The 22,499-nt window shown below is 40.5% G+C and overlaps 1 protein-coding gene across 1 annotated transcript in view; it reads right to left on the bottom strand.

Annotated features, from left to right (window-relative positions):
* The window catches only part of CACNA2D2 (calcium voltage-gated channel auxiliary subunit alpha2delta 2), a 731,412-nt gene that overhangs the window by 91,011 nt on the left and 617,902 nt on the right, over positions 1-22,499 (bottom strand). Inside the window, exons 10-12 of the mRNA XM_070735804.1 lie at positions 17,398-17,556; positions 12,970-13,077; positions 2,970-3,048 (exon numbers count right to left, since the gene is read on the bottom strand). Of these exons, the coding sequence (XP_070591905.1) occupies positions 2,970-3,048; positions 12,970-13,077; positions 17,398-17,556 (346 nt within the window). The remainder of the gene's footprint in view (positions 1-2,969; positions 3,049-12,969; positions 13,078-17,397; positions 17,557-22,499) is intronic.

Below are 22,499 nucleotides of genomic sequence, written 5' to 3'. Positions count from 1 at the left end.
GTAGGGTCTTGTGCCCAAGTAGGGGGTTGGACTAGAAGAGCCCCAAGGTCTCTTCCAACTCTCTTGTTATATTATTATTATTATTATTATTATTATTATTATTATTATTGTTGTTGTTGTTGTTGTTGTTGTTGTTGTTGTTGTTGTTGTTTTGTTGTTGTTTTGTTGTTGTTGTTGTTGCTATTGTTATTTTCATTGTTATTGTTGTTATTATTATCATCATCATCATTAATATTCTTATTGAGAGGCAGCAAATGAGCACCAGGTATTTACATAATACCTTGCCAATCAGTGATCTAATTTTTGAAATGATTTATAAAATTAAGTGTTTCCATTTGCGTCTTCCAAGATACCTTACAACAGCGATGGCGAACCTTTTTTCCCATAGGTGCCAAAAGTGTGTGTGTGTGTGCCCCATGTGCCCTGTCCTCCCATGCATGCGCGCACAACAACCCCCCCCCGTGCTAGTCCATTCCCCCCGTTGCATGACCTCCCCTCCCTTGTTTCCTCTTGAGGTTCCAGAGACATTCTTGGAGCCTAGGGAGGGCGAAAACGACCTCCCTTGTCCCTCCGGAGGCTGAAAATGCCCTCCCAGAGCCTCTGCCCAAGTCAAAAATCAGCTGGCCAGTGCGCATATACACGCTGGAGCTGAGCTAGGGCAACGTGCCAGCAGATATGGAGATATAGCTACGCGTGCCACCTGTGGCACGCACACCATAGTTTCACCATCACGGCCTTACAATCTAATCCAAAGGCCCACTCAACTAATGTCTGTTGGGGACAAACGAGTGTGTTTAGTTTAGCACAGAGTTCTTCAAACTAGGCAACTTTAAGACTTGTGGATTTCAATTCCCAGAATTCATTGCTGGCTGGAGAATTCTGGGAGTGGAAGTCCACAAGTCTTAAAGTTGCCTAGTTTGAAGACCTCTGGTTTAGCACAATGGCTGGAGATTCTGGGAGTCAACCCATCTGGAGATTCCTGGGTTGAAGAAACCTGGTTTAGTATTATTAATCAGTGAAAAGATGCTTCAAATGTCTTATTTAAGATGGGTAACCTTATTAGTTTACTGAGATTTCAGTGACATCCTGGAGCACAGCAACAAAAGGATTGTTGAATAAATTTTCACCCTCAACTTAAAACAACCTGGAATTGTATTTACATCAGTTTCTGGGTTAATTCTGGTAAGCCATGTTTTATACAAATTAATTAATTCAGTGAAGCAGTTGAGGCCAAAAAAACTCCCCCAGCTATGTTTATTCAAACTTGATTTTTTAAAAGTTGAAAGCAGCCCTTGGCAATTGATTGTGATCCCGCATTACTGGATGATATGAAAAAAAATAATGGATTGGCCAGAAAATGGCAGCAGCTAATATAAATTGAGCAAAACTCTTAGAAGTTTCTTTTCACCAAGCTTCTCTACTTGGATGCGGTGGCAATCAAAACACTTGCAGACATACAATGATGCATGATGACTGCTGGAAGGAGGAAGAAATACTTAGAGCCCTAAAAGGGAGAGTAACATTAGAATTACAATGAGAATTAGTTGCTACGTGCCCTTGATGATCTGAGATGGAAAAAGGACAAGGGAGCAGAGTGGATAAAAGAGAGAAGTGGGCATTTGGCTATTGTAGCCAGAGGTATTTCCACAGGGCAGAACAATGGGAAGATGGATTACTGCCAGCCCAAAGGTTCACAGACTTCCACCACCTGCTGAAAGAATACGGACGGTGTGAACAGAAAGCCAGCCCTGGGGAACAAAAGGGCACACAAGGCAATTTCAGATAAATGAGAGACAGCAAGAAGGTAGGCAAGGAGATGAAAGACTCTCTGAATGTGACCAGCCTTCAGAGGAGTGGGTGGGGTGGGGAACAGCCTCAGGGATCTTATAAAGGGGTCTGTGGTCACATTAGCTATCAGGAGCAAGAGAGGAAATAAGCCAAGGGATAATATCCTCTAACCTCCTAACAGTACACAGGTTTTTGTGTTACCCAGACTTTCATTTGTGTAATTCAATGTTCCTCTCATTTCCTCAACCCCCCCCCCCCTCAAAGTGAGAATTCTATTAATTCTGTTAATGGCGTCTTCCACGTTTGGCTCTCTGGGATTCTCTTAGAATGCCTTCTTTCATCAAAAGAAACAAGCCAAAGCCGACCCCCCAACCCCCAAATCCAGTTTAATTAACGAGCCAAAGATGAAACTACTGAACTTTGTTCTTGGTGTGGAACTTCCTTTGTCTGGAATTAATTTTCCTCTATCTCTTTTCCTATCCCCACTTCCTCGCCCAAGAAAAATATATGCACTTGTCAATTACTGGTATTGGTAGTTGGAGAAGAACTGTTTTCCATGGACATAGAAAGTAGGACCAGTACTAAGGGGCTTAAGTTGCAGCTACCCTATCTTCATATACTATAAGTACTAGAAAACAGAGGAAACTAATTTGTACAACTGTGGAAGAGTCTACTTGTGAAAGTTGTGGGTTGGATGGAGGGTTTGAAGAAGAGGTATGGGAATCATGGGTAATTTAATTAATCGTCCTATTTATTGAAATGGATTGGGCTCTATAATCTTTCTGATCCCTTTCAACTAAATAATTTTACAATTCTCCTAAGTAAGATTATCTTAAAAATAGATAAACAGTATTTAATCATTTAATCTTTCAGCACAGAATCCCCCTTCTTCCAATATAAAGCTACTTTATATCAACTGTTCCATCCCAATGTTGCCCAGATTTATTAGGAATTCAGTTCCCATCATCAACAGCCCTTCATCAAAATACAGAAGGATAGCTGTGACCGAAGTGGAAAGGGGCAAGTTGCCCCACTCCAATCTCTGAAAAATATCAAGCTAACTTTTGACCAGCAGAAGGTATGTCCCATTCCCCCACATTATATACTAGAGTAAAAGAAGGCAATTTTTCTCCTGAGCAAAACTGAATGTTTTGAAGAAGAAGCAGGAGAAGGCAACCTACCTTTGTTAGCGCAAGCCATCCACTGCAGGGGAGTGACATCATAGTTATGCTGTCCAACAGAAAAGGTGAATACTCGTACCTGGAACAAAATAAACAACCAATAAGGAGTATATCCACCAAAATGAGTAAATGAATGTATCATTCCCTTACTTTATCCCATACTTAAATGCCTTCACTGTAAACTCTTGTAAATGAAATCTATCAATATGCCCATTCAAATACTAGCAAAAACTCCTACAACGGTAGCAGGACAACAATGTCACATCTGTCTGTATGACCACTAGTCAACTTGTTTCCTAATACAGTATATATATAAAGACCTGTCATTCATCCTAAAAATGTGAAAAATCTTTGTTATATCTTAGATACTGAGATACTGAGAGGGGTCTAGGACAACTTGCTATGGCCAACTTGCCAAGGGACAATTCTCCAAAGCCAACTCACCATGAGGCAACTCATTGCAGGACAATTCAATACTGTATAAATAATTTCATTCAAATTTTAATGGTGTCAACATTTTTGCTGAAATTATTGTAACTTTTGTATTTCTAGATTGACTTTATTTTATTGTTATTGACCACAGATCCATTGAAATTAATTTACCGGTAACTTTTGAATTTGTTGTGGTGCATTGTCCCACAGTGAGTTGGCTGTAGTGAGTTGGCTGCAGTGAGTTGTTCCATTCCATGCTAAGAGAGGTGCTGGAAGTCAGAATGAACTGAGCATGATTGGAGTCCCTGATAACATCCAGAACATAAGAACATAAGAAGAGCCATGCTGAATCGGGCCAAAGCCCATCGAGTCCAGCATTCTGTGTCACACAGTGGCCCACCAATTGTCCATGGGGATCTTGAGCAGAAAGAGAAGGCAAAACCCTCCCTTTCCCTTGACCCCCAACAAATGGGACCCAAGGGAATCCTGCCTGCCTCAACCAACATAGAGGCGGCACTTCGACATCTGTTTCAATAACCACCGATACACTTGTCTAACTCATGGCAATAAAAACAGTGAACCATTTAGCCTTTTCCAATATTCTGACTATTGCATTCATCAAAGCTCCTCGCTGTGATGGTACAGGAGTTCTCGGAGCCATGAAGTCATCCTCTCTAGGTTAGATCCATGCAGTTAGAAAGGTTTCCCAGGAAAGGATATATGGGTGGTCTCATAGTGTAGAATGCAATGGGTAGTGGAGAATGCATATTTAGGGGAGGGGATGATTCTGCTGAAATATAATAAGGCAGAAGTCTGACTTTTCCTCAACCTCCATTGTCCATCTGATCCCTAATCAGATTGTTGAGAAGATTATTGTGCTGCAGCTTCAGAAAACACTGGTGGAAATGGACCCATTTCAGTAGGCTTTCAGGCCTAGACAGGGACCAAAACAGCACTGACTGAGCTTGTGAGCAGCACATTTATCCTTGCTTTTCTTGACCTTTCAGCAACTTTTAATTTCATCATCACGATTTCCCCTTCTACCAGCTCTGGGTGGTCTAAGGAAACCCATTTGGTATTGCCATTATTATTGTATTGCTGATGATTATTCTCAGCACTTTTTTTTTGTTTTCTTGCATTCTCTTGTTATATTGATGTTTTTAATTGTATTTGCCTCCATAGTTATTTTCGTGAGATGGGCAGATATACAATTGAAATAGATAAAAAATAATCTTACGCACAATTGTCTATAATTAGGTATGCATAGAGAGATTGTTGGGTCTAGTGATTAAGATATCAAGCTAGAAAGGGGGAGACCGTGAGTTCTATTTCTTCCTTTGCCATGAAAGCCAGCTGGGTACTTTGAGCCAGTCACTCTCTATCATCCTAACTCACCTGATGGGGTCATTATGGGAAAAATAGGAGGAGGAAGGTGTGTTGCATATGTTCACCATCTACAGTTAATTGTAAAAATACTAAAGACAAGATGCACAGACACACAGAAACACATGATCAGGCTACTCATTTCAAATAGTCAGCTCATTTCAAGTGGGTGTGATTAGTTTGTTCACATTAGTGAGGTGGAAAGGGCAAAGTGTGTTTCTGTCTGGTGACCTCCATCTTGTTTAACAGTTTTCCTCTCAGAGATTCAGATGGCATCTCCACTTGCCTTGTTTCTATAAGGCTAGGGTTTTTCTATAGAATTAGCAGTAGCACTTAGACTTATATGCCGTTTCACAGTGCTTTACAGCCCTCTAAGCTGTAAATGATAGAGAACAAGGGGACACAATCTGAAGTTAGTTGGGGGAAAGATCAAAAGCAACATGAGAAAATATTATTTTACTGAAAGAGTAGTAGATCCTTGGAACAAACTTCCAGCAGACGTGGTAGATAAATCCACAGTAACTGAATTTAAACATGCCTGGGATAAACATATATCCATCCTAAGATAAAATACAGAAAATAGTATAAAGGCAGACTAGATGGACCATGAGGTCTTTTTCTGCCGTCAGTCTTCTATGTTTCTATGTTTCTAAGCAGTTTACAGAGTTAGCATATTGCCCCCAACAATTTGAATCCTCATTTTACTCACAGATGGATGGAAGGCTGAGTCAACCTTGAGCCTGATGGGATTTGAACTGTGAAATTGCAGCACCTGGCAGTCAGAAGAAGTAGCCTCCTGTACTGCACTCTAACCACTGCACCACCGAGGCTCTATACAACCTTACTGCAATAATTAGACTGAATAGCGTCCACAATTGCTTTTATTCTTTTTTACTTTTGTTTTTATTCTTTATTGTTATGTTTATTGTGATTTTATAGTTGTTTACCTGGGGAATATTTTATGCTGCTGTTATGTTTGTTTAGATTTACCATCCACAATATTTAAGTATACTGTATCAATAAATCTATTTTTTTTTCTCTTCATCCAATCATTACACATTTCCTACGGAAATTGCAGAGCTATAGAAAAGTCTCTTGTACTTCCTCTTCTTCACCGGGAATTATGGATACAGTATTGTCTGGAGGGAATCCCTGTAATTCATACTTTCAAATGAGAGGCCTTTCTAATCATATTGGATTACAACTTCTATCATCGTCACCTTGCAGAATTTGAGTTCTATAAATTGAACCCTTTCTTTCCCTGGAGCCATCTCACACTCCCAATGAATTAAGCAAGCTAACCTGGGTTCTACTTTAGACCTATTAAAATACCAGAGTCCTTCTTTCCTTGCCCTCTGTAAAACATTTCAGAGGATGTTAAATTAATCCTCACTTTCACCTGTTCAATCAACAGGTTTTCATTGTCAATTTCCATACTCAGCTGTGTACACATACTGGAATTAAATTTAGATATTGAAAATTGGTCTCCAAATTCAATTCAAAGTGTTGGGTATGACCTACAAAGCCCTACATGGCTTAGGACCAGACTACCTATGGGACCGTCTCCTGCCTCACGTATTCCAGTGACCGGTCAGGTTCCACAGTATTGGTCTTCTCCAGGTCCCGTCAGCCAAGCAATGCCATCTGGCGGTGCCTTCTCTGTGGTGGCCCCAGCCCTTTGGAATGAACGCTCTCCAGAGATTTGTACCGCCTCCACCCTGCTGGCCTTTTGTAAGGCCCTGAAGATCCATCTTTGCTGGCAGGCCTGGCGACTATGAGCCGATGTCATGAATGAGTAACTTAAATAGGATGAATGTGGATGACAATTTTTTAGGAAATTGGGATTTTTAGTTTATTTTAATATTAGATTTCTCACATACTTTTTTTGTACTTTGTATTTATTATTGTTGTAAGCCGCTCTGAGTCGGTCGAGAAGGGTGGCATATAAATAAATAAATAAATAAGTACGTACGTACATACGTATGTACATACATACATATATACATACATACATACATACTGAGGATGAATTTTGAAGTAATCATTACAACCATCCTGCTTCTAATGCCCACTAAGTGTTAGTTACATTAATAAGACGTATATAAAATAAATTAGAAAATTGAGGTTCTCTCTTCTCTTCTCTTCTGTTCTCTCCCTCCCTCCCTCTCTCTTTCTCCTGGCACAGAAGTGATTGGGGACTGTTGCTAGTTGTAATCAATAACATTTGGTTACATAAAAGTTTTCTATTACTCATGCTAAGTGTATCCTCTCACAAAAAATGCAAAAGAGGCATAACCCTTCCCTTTATTTCTTTTTTTGAAGTGGGAGAAAGAATGTGAACATGAAGAGTAAAAAAAAGTTATGTCACTTTCAGTCTAAGCCATTTCATTTGAATTTCCATTAACAGGTTAACATTTCACACGCAAGCTTTGATGGGGTAACTCAAAAATCTACCATATGAACAGATTGCATTTTTCCCCCCTTCTGGAAGCAAGCTCTACAAACTTTCAAAGGAAGTTCTGTCCACTTTTCCTTCTGGCATTTCAAGGTCAGCGCAAGCAATAAAACCAGTACCGGTATGTTAGACGCCCCATTAAAGGGGCAGTGGCTCAGTGCAGGAGCAGACAGGCAGGAAGATCAACTGTCTAAATAGCTGGCATCAAATGAGGCGGATAAAACCTGAGTTAGCTGCTCCTGTCTGTCCTCAAGACTGAATTGAAGCAAGTCAGACAGTTGGGTCTTCAATTATTTGGTATTTCTATAGGAATATATCCTATATTCAAGGATCTGATTATACAGTATTGGCGTTGCTACTGACTCACACAGAAATCTTCACTGAGAAAGATTATCATTGTATAGGCAGTCGCACAAGACAGGCAATGACTTTACCCGTATTTTCTTCAGGAGGAAAAAAAATCAAATGTGCTTATGGGGCATTCAGAAAAAAAAGTATTTAACTTAGCCACCACAGAGTCGTTTTCTTTGTTGTGAAACAGACCTACCAGAGGCAAAGGATGAACATTCAGAACAAGGCAAATAATGGCAGGGAAAAAGGAGAGGAAGGTGTTCATAAGTTGTTGTTGGATTACGGCTGATCGCACAGTCAGTCAGAGGTTTAGATTGAGTTTGGCATTTTTATCTGTCTATCGAATCCCTCCCAAGGACTTGAGGTGGGGAGTTGTTGGTATTATAGTCGCGCTGATGGATGATCTCTGGCGGGCCCGTGACAGGGTTTTATCCTTTGTCCTGGTGCTTCTTGTCATCTCAACAGCTTTTGATACCATCGATCATGGTATCCTTCTGCGCCAATTGGAGGGGTTGGGAGCGGGAGGCACTGTTCTAAGGTGGTTCTCCGCATACCTTTCTGGTTGGTCACAGACGGTGTTAGCGGGGGGTCAGAGGTCGACTCCTAGGTCCCTTGTGGGGTTCCTCAGGGGTCAGTCCTCTCCCCCTTGCTGTTTAATATCTACATGAAACCGCTGGGTGAGATCATCCAAGGGCATGGGGTGAGTTACCATCAGTACGCTGATGACACCCAGCTGTACATCTCCACCCCATGTCCACTCAGTGAAGCAGTGGAAGTGATGTGCCGGTGTCTGTCAGGGTCTGGATGGGTGCCAACAGACTCAGACTCAATCCAGACAAGATGGAGTGGCTGTGGCTACTGCCTCCCAAGGACATGTCCATCTCTCCGTCCATTACCCTGGGAGGGAATTATTGACCCTCGCAGAGAAGGTTCGCAACTTGGGCATCCTCCTTGATCCACAGCTAACTTTAGAGCACCATCATTCAGCTGTGGCGAGGGGGGCATTTGCCCGGGTTCGCCTGGTGCACCAATTGTGGCCCTATTTGGACAGGGAGTCTTTGCTCACGGTCACTCATGCCCTTATCACTTTGAGGTTCAACTACTGCAATGCTCTCTATATGGGGCTACCTTTGAAAAGTTTTCAGAAACTTCAGATCATCCAAAATGCAGCTGCGCGAGCGGTTTTGGGCCTGCCAAGACATGCCCATATCTCGTCATCACTCGGTGGACTGCACTGGCTGCCGATCTGTTTCCAGACACATTCAGAATGTTGGTAAAGACTTGTAAAGCCCTACATGGCATAGGACCAGACTATCTCTGAGTCCATCTTTTGCTGCACGAATCCCAGCGACCAGTGAGGTCCCACAGGGTTGGTCTCCTTAGGGTCCTGTCGACCAAACAATGCCGTCTGGCGGGACCTAGGGGAAGAGACTTCTCTGTGGGGGCCCCAGCCCTCTGGAATCAGCTCCCCCCAGAGATTTGCACTGCCCCCACCCTTCTTGCCTTCGAAAAGAGTTTAAAAACTCATCTTTGCCACCAGGCCTGGGGTTTTTAGATTGTCCCCCTGACCAATGAATGTTTTTGTATGATTGTTGAATGAATGGTAGTGACAACTTAGAAACATAGAAACATAGAAGTCTGACGGTAGAAAAAGACCTCATGGTCCATCTAGTCTGCCCTTATACTATTTTCTGTATTTTATCTTAGGATGGATATATGTTTATCCCAGGCATGTTTAAATTCAGTTACTGTGGATTTATCTACCACGTCTGCTGGAAGTTTGTTCCAAGGATCTACTACTCTTTCAGTAAAATAATATTTTCTCATGTTGCTTCTTAAATTAGATTTTTTAAAGCATTGTTTTTTAAATGTATTATTAATTGGATTGTTTACTATTGTTTTCTGTTTTTTGTGTATGTTGTGAGCCGCCCCGAGTCCCCGGAGAGGGGCGGCATACAAATCCAATTAAATCTTAAATAGATGGTGTTAAAGGTATCATCACAGGATGTAAGCTAGCCGAGGTAAATTTGCATTTTGCAATAACTGATGATGATTTTGTCAATGCCTATGCCGTTCAAGCGGTGCTCCAGATGTTTTGGAGTTGCACCCAAGGTGCCTATTACTACTGATGCTACATTTGCTCTCTTTTTTTGTCACATTCCATTTCTGTTTGCAGATCTTTGTATTTTGTGATTTTTCTCCCGTTCTTTCTCTTCTCTACTGCTGCCATGTCCACCTCTCTGACTTTTTTTTGCCTTTGTCTTATTGACATTTGTTAAGTCTGGGGTTTTATGAGGCAGGTGCTGTCTTTTTGAGTTCTAAAGGCCCACAGCAATTTAGCTTCTTCATTTTCTATTACTTTTCTATTTCATGGTCCCATCACTTCAATTCTGGCTTCCAGGCAAATAGTATTTCTTGCAGATCTTCCAATGGACCATTGTTGCTACTTTGTCACACCGTTGTTTGTAGGCAGTCTGTGTGATCTTCTTGAAGCAGTTAACCAGCAGTAGTGGGTTGTTGCCAGTTTGGACAAGTTCGCCTGAACCGGTGGCGGGAAATTTCCCATGCTCACCGAACTGACAGTAATGGATGATTGTCTATGCCTTTGAACAGTTGCTGCTCCTTGAAAGCAGCAGGCAAAGAACCCTCTGCATATGTGCAAAGCCTTCTGCACATGTGCAGGGCATCATTTTCCTGAAATGACATATAACTTCTGACGTGATGCGAACTGGTAGGGAACCCACCCCTGCTAAAATGGATACTTAACATCAAAAATGTCATCAAAAAAGCACAGCAAAGAATGTTCTTTCTGCGCCAACTCAGAAAGCCCAGACTGCTGATAGAGTTCTATAGAGGAATCATTGAGTCTGTCAACTGCACCTCTATAACTGTCTGGTTTGGTTCTGCAACCCAATAAGACCCACACAGACTTCAGAGGATAATCAGAACTACAGAAAAAATAATTGCTGCCAAACTGCCTACCGTTGTGGACTTGTACACTGGACGAGTCAAAAAGATGGCTGTGAAAATATTTACATACACCTCACATTGTGGACACAACTCTTACCTTCAAAAAAACGCTATAGAGCACTGTACATCAGAACAACTACACACAAGAACAGTTTTTCCCCGAACGCCATCACTCTACTAAACAAATAATTCCCTCAACACTGTCAAACTATTTACTATTTACTTAGTAAATAGTTCCCATTGAGAACATTCCCAACATTCTCATTCCCAATGAGAACAATAGTTCTCATTGTTCCCATCACCCATCTCCCCCCACAAATGGCTGTAAGAGCCGGGGTGATGCAGTGGTTAGAGTGCAGCCCTGCAGGCGACTTCAGCTAACTGCTAGCTGTAGTTCAGCAGTTCATATCTCACCACCGGCTCAAGGTTGAACTCAGCTTTCCGTACTTCCAAGCTGGGTTCAATGAGGACCCAGATTGTTGGGGGCAATAAGCTGATTCTGTAAACCACTTAGAGAGGGCTGTAAAAGCACTATGAAGCAGTATATAAGTCTAATTGCTATTGCTATTGATTGTAACTTTGTTGCTTGTATCCTTACAATTTATATTGGTTGGTTCCTAATATGATTTGATTGCTTATTTGCACCTAGACTATCATTAAGTATTGTACCTTATGGTTCTTGATGAATTTATCTTTTCTTTTATGTACACTGAGAGCATATGTACCAAGAGAAATTCCTTGTGTGCCCAACCACAATTGGCCAGTAAAATTCTGTTCTATTCTATTTTATCCAGGTGGTTCACTGTTTCTTCAGCTTATTTTCAGCGATAGCATTTGCTGCCTGTGGCTGTCTTCTCAATCCTGGCATTCTATGCATTTGTTCTTAAGACCTCATTTTGTGCAGCCAAAATTAGCCCCCTCCCTTTCTTTAACTTTCCTGGCCTTCACCATTGCCAGATCTCATTATATGCTTTGCCTGAATTTTTAAAATATATTGGCCATATGATATTTTGCTTTGGCACATCTCATTCTATCCTTCATTTGGTCTTTACTATTATTTTTACTTTGCATAACCATTCATTTGGATAACATTTTCTGGTAGAAAATAAAAAAAACTATAGATTTTACTGAATTCCTTTTTCTAGCCTGCAGGCAGAACTGAATTTACGAGCTTAACCGTGTTTGTTGAATTTGAAATGTAATTAAATGTGATTGTTATGGTAGAAGAGTAAAACCAATCCTGATTCATTATGTCCCTTGTAGAGATTTCCCCAATCAGCTCTGTTAAGCCACAGGTGAAATCCAAAACTTTTCTTAAAAAAAAAATTCAGGTGATCAGATAGTTAAGAACTTTAACAGTCTATTTTAAGTTAGAAGCTATGTGGAAGAGATTGCTTTTTACTGATCAAAAGCTAACAAATGCAGCAATGTGAGGTCTTTTTCTACCTAATAAGCTGATTTAGCATTTTCTAGTAAATATATAAATAGTATTTTTACATATTTAGTGAAGATAGAATGCATTGTGTGTCTACATAAAGTGCTTGACTTTCTGTTGTATTCGATCTGTTATTCATTATTTAGATGCTTGATTTCAAAGGCTCATATATCTGAAACACAGTACTGGAGCTGGCAACAATTTAAAGATCCAGTATACAATTTCTGGCTGCTGAGAATGGAATTAGTAGTGTGGCAATGGCATTACTAGAGAGGATACAGCTGCAGTTGCACCGTAATTGTGGAAGGGGAAAGGATTAGAATACCTCCGAGACTGCCTCCTGCCGCACGAATCCCAGCGACCGATTAGGTCCCACAGAGTGGGCCTTCTCCGGGTCCCGTCAACTAAACAGTGTCGGTTGGCGGGCCCCAGGGGAAGAGCCTTCTCTGTGGCGGCACCGGCTCTCTGGAACCAACTCCCCCCGGAGATTAGAACTGCCCCTACTCTACCTGCCTTCCGTAAACTCCTTAAAACCCACCTTTGCCGTCAGGCATGGGGGAACTAAGACATCTCCCCCTGGGCATGTTTAAATTGTGTATGGTATGCTTGTGAGTGTGTATGTACTATATGGGGTTTCTTTTTAAATCTTAAATGTTTTAAATGTATTCAGATTATTTATGATTTGTTTTTCTCTGCTGTGAGCCGCCCCGAGTCCTCGGAGAGGGGCGGCATACAAATCTAAATAATAAATAAATAAAATAAATAAATTAGATGCTGATATTTTGGTATTCCTGGAGGAATCCCAGTAGGTCTTCCCTTTAGGACCCCTTTGAGAAATACCACCATCTGGATATACTATTCTCCAATCTGATTTTGAACCTGAAGAGACATACAAGTGGCTGTAGTAATATCGGATGCCCACCTGGGGACATAATATAGTCAAGGGCAAATTGAGATGCAGGCTGAACACTCACCGTCTTGTTGGGTCCATTATACTTCTCAAAAACGTCTTGCACTCGGTCTTCTCCTCCATCAGTAAACATCATGATCATCTTATTGCAATTGGCTCTTGTGATGTTGGACTATAAATAAGAAGCAGACATTTTAGCAAGTGTAGGAGACAGAGCCAAGTACATGTTTTGTTCTGGAAGAGATACAACCTAACATAATATATAACTGTATTTGTAAGGGTAATTGATTCAAATAAATTGTTGGTGGAAAGCTAGCATGAAACATACAGTATGGTTTCTTGAAGCATTTTTTTCTGTAACTGAATGTGGTATAATAATAATAATAATAATAATAATAATAATAATAATAATAATAATAATTATTATTATTTAGATTTGTATGCCGTCCCTCTCCGAAGACTCGTTTGGTTCACGCTTCTTCTTAATAAAATTCTCTTTTCATCTTTTTCTTAAATACACATATTCCCATATACATTTTTGTGTTATAAACAGCATTACATTTTTTTTAAAAAAATGCAGGTTTCAGTTTAGAATTTGAACTCTGCACATTTGTATAAATTTCAGACCCCATAAATTTTACTTGAAACTTTGAATCTATTAACATTTCCTAGCTAAAATGAAGAAGAAACACGCACAAAACGGTTGCTGACTACAGAAATACAGTACATGCATTGGCACATATATTTTTCCTATACAATACTCAATTCAATTATGGTATTTTTCAGATTTATGGGTAAGCCAGTGAAAGAAAATCTATGATTGCAATCTTAGGGGAGACAACAGCCATTGTGATCTCTGAAACATTTAAAATTTATTATAAATAACTAAAATTAACTAAGCTTTCATTAGTAAAGGACTAATGAAAGCTTAGTTAATTTTAGTAATTTTAAATAAAATGTAAACGTTCCGGAGATGGCAATGACTGTTGCCTCTTCATTTATAAATATACCTGGCACTTGCATTTTTAGGACAATTCTTGATGTATGTATGCAAGTACAGTATGTATGTATGTATGTATGTATGTATGTATGTATGTATGTATGTATGTATGTAGGTCTTGGCATATTCGGGTTTCTTCCTGTGTAAGTTTCAAGTTACATGGGAAAAAACCCGAAAATGCCAAGACCTGCATACTTGTATCTGTAAAAATCGATGAAAACATACATACATACATACATACATACATACATACATACATACATACATACATACTTGTAGCCCGTCTTTGGACCCGTTTAATTTTGACAAAAAGATATTGACAAAATGGAACGGGTCCAAAGACGGGCTACAAGAATGGTGGAAGGTCTTAAACATAAAACGTATCAGGAAAGACTTAATGAACTCAATCTGTATAGTCTGGAGGACAGAAGGAAAAGGGGGGACATGATCGAAACATTTAAATATGTTAATGGGTTAAATAAGGTCCAGGAGGGAAGTGTTTTTAATAGGAAAGTGAACACAAGAACAAGGGGACACAATCTGAAGTTAGTTGGGGGAAAGATCAAAGGCAACATGAGAAAATATTATTTCACTGAAAGAGTAGTAGATCCTTGGAACAAACTTCCAGCAGACGTGGTTGGTAAATCCACAGTAACTGAATTTAAACATGCCTGGGATAAACATATATCCATTGTAAGATAAAATACAAGAAATAGTATAAGGGCAGACTAGATGGACCGTGAGGTCTTTTTCTGCCGTCAGTCTTCTATGTTTCTATGTTTCTGTACATACATGCATGCATACATACATACGTTTGTGTGTGTGTGTGTGTGTGTGTGCTTATGTGTCCCTAGGAGGGCACTTCCTTATAGAGGTCAATAACAGGGTATTTGTAATGGGAAAGAGCAGAAGACAATAAATGTCAAGGCTATCAGTTCTACTTCTTTCCCACCCTGGTTGCTGTCCTCTGTGACACTGGCAGAGAGACATCTGTTTTCTTTAGCTATCCTCCAGGGGTGAAGGTGGTACTGATGAGCAAGGGAGAGGGAGTTGCTGTCGGGACAGAAATTATGTTGTGGCTATTACCGCTCAGCATTTAATAGAGCTATTCATCTTTATTTTGCCCAACGTCATTATAACCCTTCTGATCCAAGTCCTCTCAGATGGGTCCTGCTAACTTTATAATGAAATGAAAGGGGCAGCTATTTCCAATGAAATTTTAGTACCAGCTGCTGGAGTTTTCATTTATCTAGGGGAAAGTACCTAGCACTGAAACTTTATCCTTGATTTCAGCCCCTCACATGACCGGGAAAAAGGAATAATGGAGGTTCCAGCTCTGTTTGTCATGTAGCCTCTTAAGAATCAAATGTTTCAGGGGACAATTACAATGAAGGCAGTTCCAGAAATGCCAGGCTGTTGGATGGACAAATATCCTTCCGTTTTAGCATATCAGAAAACAAAGCTAATGTAAGGCAACGGGATACAAACCTGCATTTTTAAAATGTATTGGAAGGAATAAATGTGCCTTGCTTGCATGCAGGAGATACAATTCAGACATCCTTTTGGCTAATGAACTACTCTTGCTGATGACATCATGGAAACAGCAGTGTTTAAGCAACAGCTGCTTGCATTGTTGTTTGTACTACAGGTAGTTCTAATTTACAATTATAATTGAGCTCAGAATTACAGTCATAAGTCAGGGGAGTCATTAAGCACGTGACCCCACCAGATTTTATGACTTAAAAAAAAAAAACAGCAGTTGTTAAGTGGATGTGATGGTGGTGAAACAATATTGTTATACTGAATGACCATTTTTGTCAGAAACTAGAAGTAAACTAGTTTTAGTTTACTAGCAAAAAATGATGAAAATTGTGTCACATGACTCTGGAATGCTGCAAATAGCTGTAAAATGTGAGCCAGCTGCCAGCGCCCCAAAATGACCATGGGTGATCAGAATTCCAGAACTGGGTCATTGGTACCTCTTTTTTGGGTGGTGGGGAGGTTCTTAACTTCAATAGTTGATAATTGAGGGCTACTTGTATTATGGTCAGAATAATCCTTCTCAGTGAATAAACAGTTTAGTGACTCTTTTTCAGTCATTATCTTGGTCCAACCTGCCTCACAGGGTTGCAAGGTGTAAAAAAAAAACCCCTGCCTCCCTCAGATGGTTGGTAGGCGTGAAAAAGAACCTTGTATTTTATCTTGAGTACTTTGGGAGAGAGATGATCTACATATGGGACAACCAGAGGAATACAAATATATAATGTGCTTACAATGTACTGTGCTTACAAAAAGCAATTTTTTATTGCATGCAGAATATTTAAAATACAATAAGCTTCCTCTGTTCTGAAAAGATCCCCATATTACAGGCATCCTGGGACTTGCAGCTAAAGGGGAAAACCATTGTGGCTTTAAGTTACAGATTCCATGCACCTTCATGGTCCTTTAATATATTTTTTTAATCAAAGACTGTTGTGCTGGGCTAGTGTTTATCTGTAATGCTAAGTTAACAGCAGAACAGCAGAATATAGCAAAGGGAGACAATGTTTGTGGAATGTTGTACTAGGCTGGGTTCTCATGATAATGAAAGTCGTAGTAAATCTCAAGAGCAAAGCTGCAGTTGGCAAACTAGAAGGTTGCCTCTACCTAGGGAGACAAAATACAGGAAGTGAATTGTGGCTGCCATAAAATATTTGACTGTGTGGGCCACACTGAGTGTTATAACTTGCTGCAGTTCCCAAGGCTGAAGGAAGAAATCATGGCAAATTTAAGATTTTTTTTTAAAAATGACAAGAAGTAAATGTCATAAGAGGCATATGTAAGTAAAAATTTAGTGCCCTGTTCAGAGTTCTGAAAAGTTTCCAGACAAAATGGACAACCTGGTAATTAAAGTAAATGCAATGGATTTCTTTCTTTCTTTCTAGCCTCGGAGTATTATTCCATTTCTATTCTCTTGTTCCAAAGCTCCACGCGTGATTTCTTTCCTCATTTTATTACAGCAACAAACCAATTCTACCAGTGAGTTGGGGGTTTTTTTGGCTGAGTAAGACTTGGGAGTTCAATTTTCTCAGATTGCTGTCCAATATATATTTATTTAGTGCCTCATCAAGGAAAACTGAATCAACAGAGAAGTGTCTTAGGATAATCCCTTCTTCTTTCTAACACAGTAATGATATAATGAGAATCTAAGACACAAACATGAAATTCCAGGAATCCTCCTGCTGCTGAGATTTGTCAAGGTCAAGATGAAATTACAAATATGGAGATTTTTCATTGTTTCCTCCATGATAGCAGTTCCTGGAGATAGATTGGGAGGAACCTACACTTCGGTGCTTTCAGCAAATAGAACATTAAATTTTTTTCATATGACTCTTTATCAAATTTGGCCCTTACTTCTCCAGCTCCATATTTCTTTGCCTCCATCTTATTTGGAATCTGGCATTTTAATGCTTAGCCTTCCACCCTCCCAAGTTTAAACCCTGCAGCACTTACATTTTGCAATTGCTCAAAGGCATATTCAAAGCCAGCCTTATAATCAGTGGTTCCTTGGGCCTCCATTCCTTCTACGTCCTCTTTGAAGACCTTCTTGTTGCGGATATTAGCTTGGACTAAATGTTTGAAGCAGGACACAGGTTGCGCCTTTTGGTTAAACTGGAAAAACAGAAAATTATAATCCATTAGACTAGTTAAAGACACCGTGCAAAAGCTGAGAATCTGATCAGCTCCCCCCAACTGGGTTAGTCAATAACAGAGCCCTAAATGATTTGAGTAATACTGAGCCATGATAACATACTCAAGTCAGCTAAGACAATCAATTGGGGAGTCAAGGAAGGTCAGGAGAAAATTACTACTACTTTCAGAGACCCACTTTCCTTTAAAATATGATTATATCCTAGTTCAAAATATTGGAACCCTTCCAGTTGATAAAGTTTCTGCAGCTGTGCTGATCAAGATTCAGCTATAAAAGATATGCATATAGAATAGAATAGAATAGAATTTTATTGGCCAAGTGTGATTGGACACACAAGGAATTTGTCTTGGTGCATATGCTCTCAGTGTACATAAAAGAAAAAGATACATTTGTCAAGAATCATGTGGTACAACACTTAATGATTGCCACAGGGTCAAATAAGCAATGAAGAAACAATCAATATTAATAAAAATCTTAGGATACAAGCAACAAGTTACAGTCATACAGTCCTAAGTGGGAGGAAAAGGATGATAGGAATGATGAGAAAAACTAGTAGAAATAGAAGTGCAGATTTAGGAAAAGGTCTGACAGTGTTGTCAGCAAGAGAATAATAATAATAATAATAATAATAATAATAATAATAATAATAATAATAATTTATTAGATTTGTATGCCGCCCCTCTCCGAAGACTCGGGGCGGCTAACAACATGATAAAAACAGTTTTATACAGGCACAAATCTAATATTAAAAAAAACCTAAAAACCCTATCATAATTAAAAACCAAACAGCACATACATACCAAACATAAATTATAATAACCCTGAGGGAAAGGTGTCTCAAATCCCCCATGCCTGGCGGTATAGGTGGGTCTTAAGTAGTTTACGGAAGAAAAGGAGGGTGGGAGCAGTTCTAATCTCCGGGGGGAGTTGATTCCAGAGGGCCGGGGCCGCCACAGAGAAGGCTCTTCCCCTGGGGCCCGCCAGACGACATTGTTTAGTCGACGGGACCCGGAGAAGGCCAACTCTGTGGGACCTTATCGGCCGCTGGGATTTGTGCGGTAGCAGGCGGTTCCAGAGGTATTCTGGTCCAATGCCATGTAGGGCTTTAAAGGTCATGACCAACACTTTGAATTGTGCCCGGAAACTGATCAGCAGCCAATGCAGGCCACGGAGTGTTGTAGATACGTGGGCGAATCTGGGAAGCCCCACGATGGCTCTCGCGGCTGCGTTCTGCACAATCTGGAGTTTCCGAACACTTTTCAAAGGTAGCCCCATGTAGAGAGCATTGCAGTAATCGAACCTCTAGGTGATAAGGGCATGAGTGACTGTGAGCAATGACTCCCTGACCAAATAGGGCCGCAACTGGTGCACCAGGCGAACCTGGGCAAACGCCCTCCTCGCCACAGCCGAAAGATGATGTTCCAATGTCAGCTGTGGATCGAGGAGGACGCCCAAGTTGCGCACCCTCTCTGAGGGGGTCAATAGTCCCCCCCCCAGGGTAATGGACGGACAGATGGAATTGTCCTTGGGAGGTAATACCCACAGCCACTCCGTCTTGTCTGGATTGAGTTTGAGTTTGTTGACACCCATCCAGCCCCCAACAGCCTCCGGGCACCGGCACATCACTTCCACTGCTTCGTTGACTGGACATGGGGTGGAGATGTACAACTGGGTATCATCCGCATATTGATGATACCTCACCCCATGCCCTTGGATGATCTCACCCAGCGGTTTCATGTAGATAAGAAATAGCAAAGGGGCAGCATGTTTCCCCAATATGCTTGGAAATGATGATCAATTGCAATATACCAGTCTCAACTGGTAGTGAGTGTATCTTTGAGAGAGACCAAACAGCACTCAAGATCTATCACTATTCCCCACCCACCCACATGAGCAGGCATATAAATACTAAGATTTCAGCCGACTGTAACCTAAGGATAATGGGAATTGTAGTTCTTTTGTAAGGGTAAGGAACACAATGACCTCAAATTAATATTTCGAATTACCACTGCAGCCTGCAATTCACAGGATTTTCTAAGAAAAAGCATGCCAATTAAAATGCATAACTGGTGCACAGCAGATATGCCCACTGGGGAAGATATTTTATGGTCCTCCCACCCTCTTATGAAAGAAAGAGTTGCAGATTATAACTCCAATCACAGTTTGGATAAGGTTATGTTAAAGAAATGCAGAAAGGACTGACTGAAATAAACAGGTTCCCTACCCACTTCTGCTGGGGGTTACAGCCCTCTTACTGATGAGACCACATTGTATTCAGGTTGCTGTAGGAATAGACTGACATTAGGAATAACAAAAACCACCCTTCTTGTTAACAGTGACTGAGAATTGAATGTATTTGTGGACGGCATAACTGGGATCACCCAAACATATTTTTTGCAGGACATTTTAATGCTTTAGAACAAGGTCACAGGTTCAGTGAAGTGGGCACTCTATGATAAATGCTTGTTGGGATAGAACAGACTTCTCTTGCATAGAATTTGGTCAGCAGGTGAACTGAAAAAACCACTCATTTTTGCTCATGGCTTAGTTTGATGGAAATAGAGAACGTTAATTTAGAAGGCAGTGATCCAGCAAAAGTAACGAGGCTAGACGTTAATTAGGCCAGCCATGTTTCTGCCAGTCAACATGTACATGATAGAATTACAGACATAGTTCCCTCTAAGCTGAGCAGTGAGCAATCGCTCACTTAAAAATCATCATCAACTCAGAGTTTTCCAAACCTGCCCAGAAGTCGAGAGGGAAAGAATGAGAGGGAAGGAGAAAGAGAGGAAGAGAGGAAGAGAGAGAAACAGATAGAAAAAAGAGAGGAAGGAAAAGAGAAAGAAAAAGAATGGGAGTAAGGAAGAGAGAAAGAAAATCAAAATCTAGTTTGAAACTAGCTCAACTATTTAAGTGGCATTTTGATATTGATAGAGTTGCCCTATTATAAGCTCACTGTTATAGACACACAGTACAGTAGTTTATTTTGAAATTCTCTGAGGCAAAACAGGGTGGGTTTTTTATTTGTTTGTTTGTTTGTTTATTATTTATTTATTTATTTATTTATTATTTCGGTGCCGCCCAGTCCCGAAGGGACTGCCGCTCAGACACTATACTTTTCTGCCCACCTCCTAAAAAATTTAGAGGGAAGACTGATTACAGATGGAGTTTTTACTTTCTTTCATTGTGTGCCTTAATTTATTAAAAGAGGAAATTTACGGGACTCTATTGAGGAGGAGAAGAACAAGATCAATCTGAATCAAATTAAACATTAATTTGGGAAGTTACCGTAAAATACGTAGTAAAAACTTGAAAAGTACTTAGAAGGCAATTCCTTAAACTTTCTCCCTGGCTTTTATTCTCAGGATCAGGTTTTGGAGCAAAAACAGTACACTTGCTATTTGTTCCTGATATGGCTAGGATTATTGCAGTTGGGGATTCAGTAATAAAGCAGTAACTCATGGCAGATGGAAAAACTGGCATGCCAACTAATTACAGTGCAGGCTTGCCTCTTGGATGTTCTTACAGAATAGAATAGAATTCTTTATTGGCCAAGTGTGATTGGACACACAAGGGATTTGTCTCTGGTACCATAAGCTCTCAGTTTATATACAAACAGTAACTGATAAACCATTATCATACTAATTGTAATAATACATTCATCATAAATTATAAGACAAAACTTGGTGACTGTCATAGGGTAGTAAATTAACATTAGCTATATTAATAAGGGGACACAATCTGAAGTTAGTTGGGGGAAAGATCAAAAGCAACGTGAGAAAATATTATTTCACTATTATTATTTCACTGAAAGAGTAGTAGATCCTTGGAACAAACTTCCAGCAGATGTGGTTGGTAAATCCACAGTAACTGAATTTAAACATGCCTGGGATAAACATATATCCATTGTAAGATAAAATACAGGAAATAGTATAAGGGCAGACTAGATGGACCATGAGGTCTTTTTCTGCCTTCAGTCTTCTATGTTTCTATGTTTCTAATTCAACAGAAAGCTGGATCTGATTTTAAAATCATGGCACCACTGACAATTTTCATTTAATTTAGGTAGAGATGTCATAAGTTTGCTCTTCTCAAGCCAAGGTCTATTCATTTTGTGCTAAAGTATCAGGATTTAAGATTATTTGTCTAATTTTATTTCATGTTAACTATTTTTATAAATAACTTACGGTGGCAAATTGTTATGGCCCTCCAGCAGCCAGCAGAACTGGTAGCAGGCTTGGACAGTGAGGAGGTTGGGAAGGAATATAGGCCAGTCCTGGAGCCTGGGAAAAGCTCTGATGAGTGGTCTGTATCAGAGGCAAAATTGGGTCTAGAGCAGTGATGGTGAACCTATGGCACGGGTACCACAGGTGGCACACAGAGTCGTATCTGCTGGCATGCGAGCCGTTACCCTAGCTCAGCACCAACATGCATGTGTGTGCCAGCCAGTTGATTTTTGGCTCACACGGAGGCTCTGAGAGGGCATTGTTGGCTTCCAGAGAGCCTCTAGGGGTTGGGGGAAGGCGTTTTTACCCTCCCCTGGCTCCAAGGAAGCATTTGGAGCCTGGGGAGAGCAAAACATGAGCCTACTGGCCCCAACAGAAGTTGGGAAACAGGCTGTTTCCGGCCTCCAGAGGGCCTCCAGGGCGTGAGGGAAACTGTTTTCACCCTCCCCAGGCATTGAATTATGGGTGTGGGCACTCACACATGCACGATAGCACACGCCCACATTCTTTTGGCACCTGAGGAAAAAAAGGTTCACCACCACTGTTCTAGAGCCATCCGACAATTATCGGCTCTCTTCAGAGTTGGAAATAAGTGGGGTAGAAGAACAGCTGGAGCTGGTTTCTGATGTGCGCATGCACAGAGCTATCAGGAGTAGTTCAGGAGTAGGAGTAGACAG

Source organism: Erythrolamprus reginae, chromosome 2, assembly GCF_031021105.1.
Source record: "Erythrolamprus reginae isolate rEryReg1 chromosome 2, rEryReg1.hap1, whole genome shotgun sequence".
NCBI lineage: Eukaryota > Metazoa > Chordata > Lepidosauria > Squamata > Dipsadidae > Erythrolamprus > Erythrolamprus reginae.
This window is presented reverse-complemented; position numbering and strand designations above follow the sequence as displayed.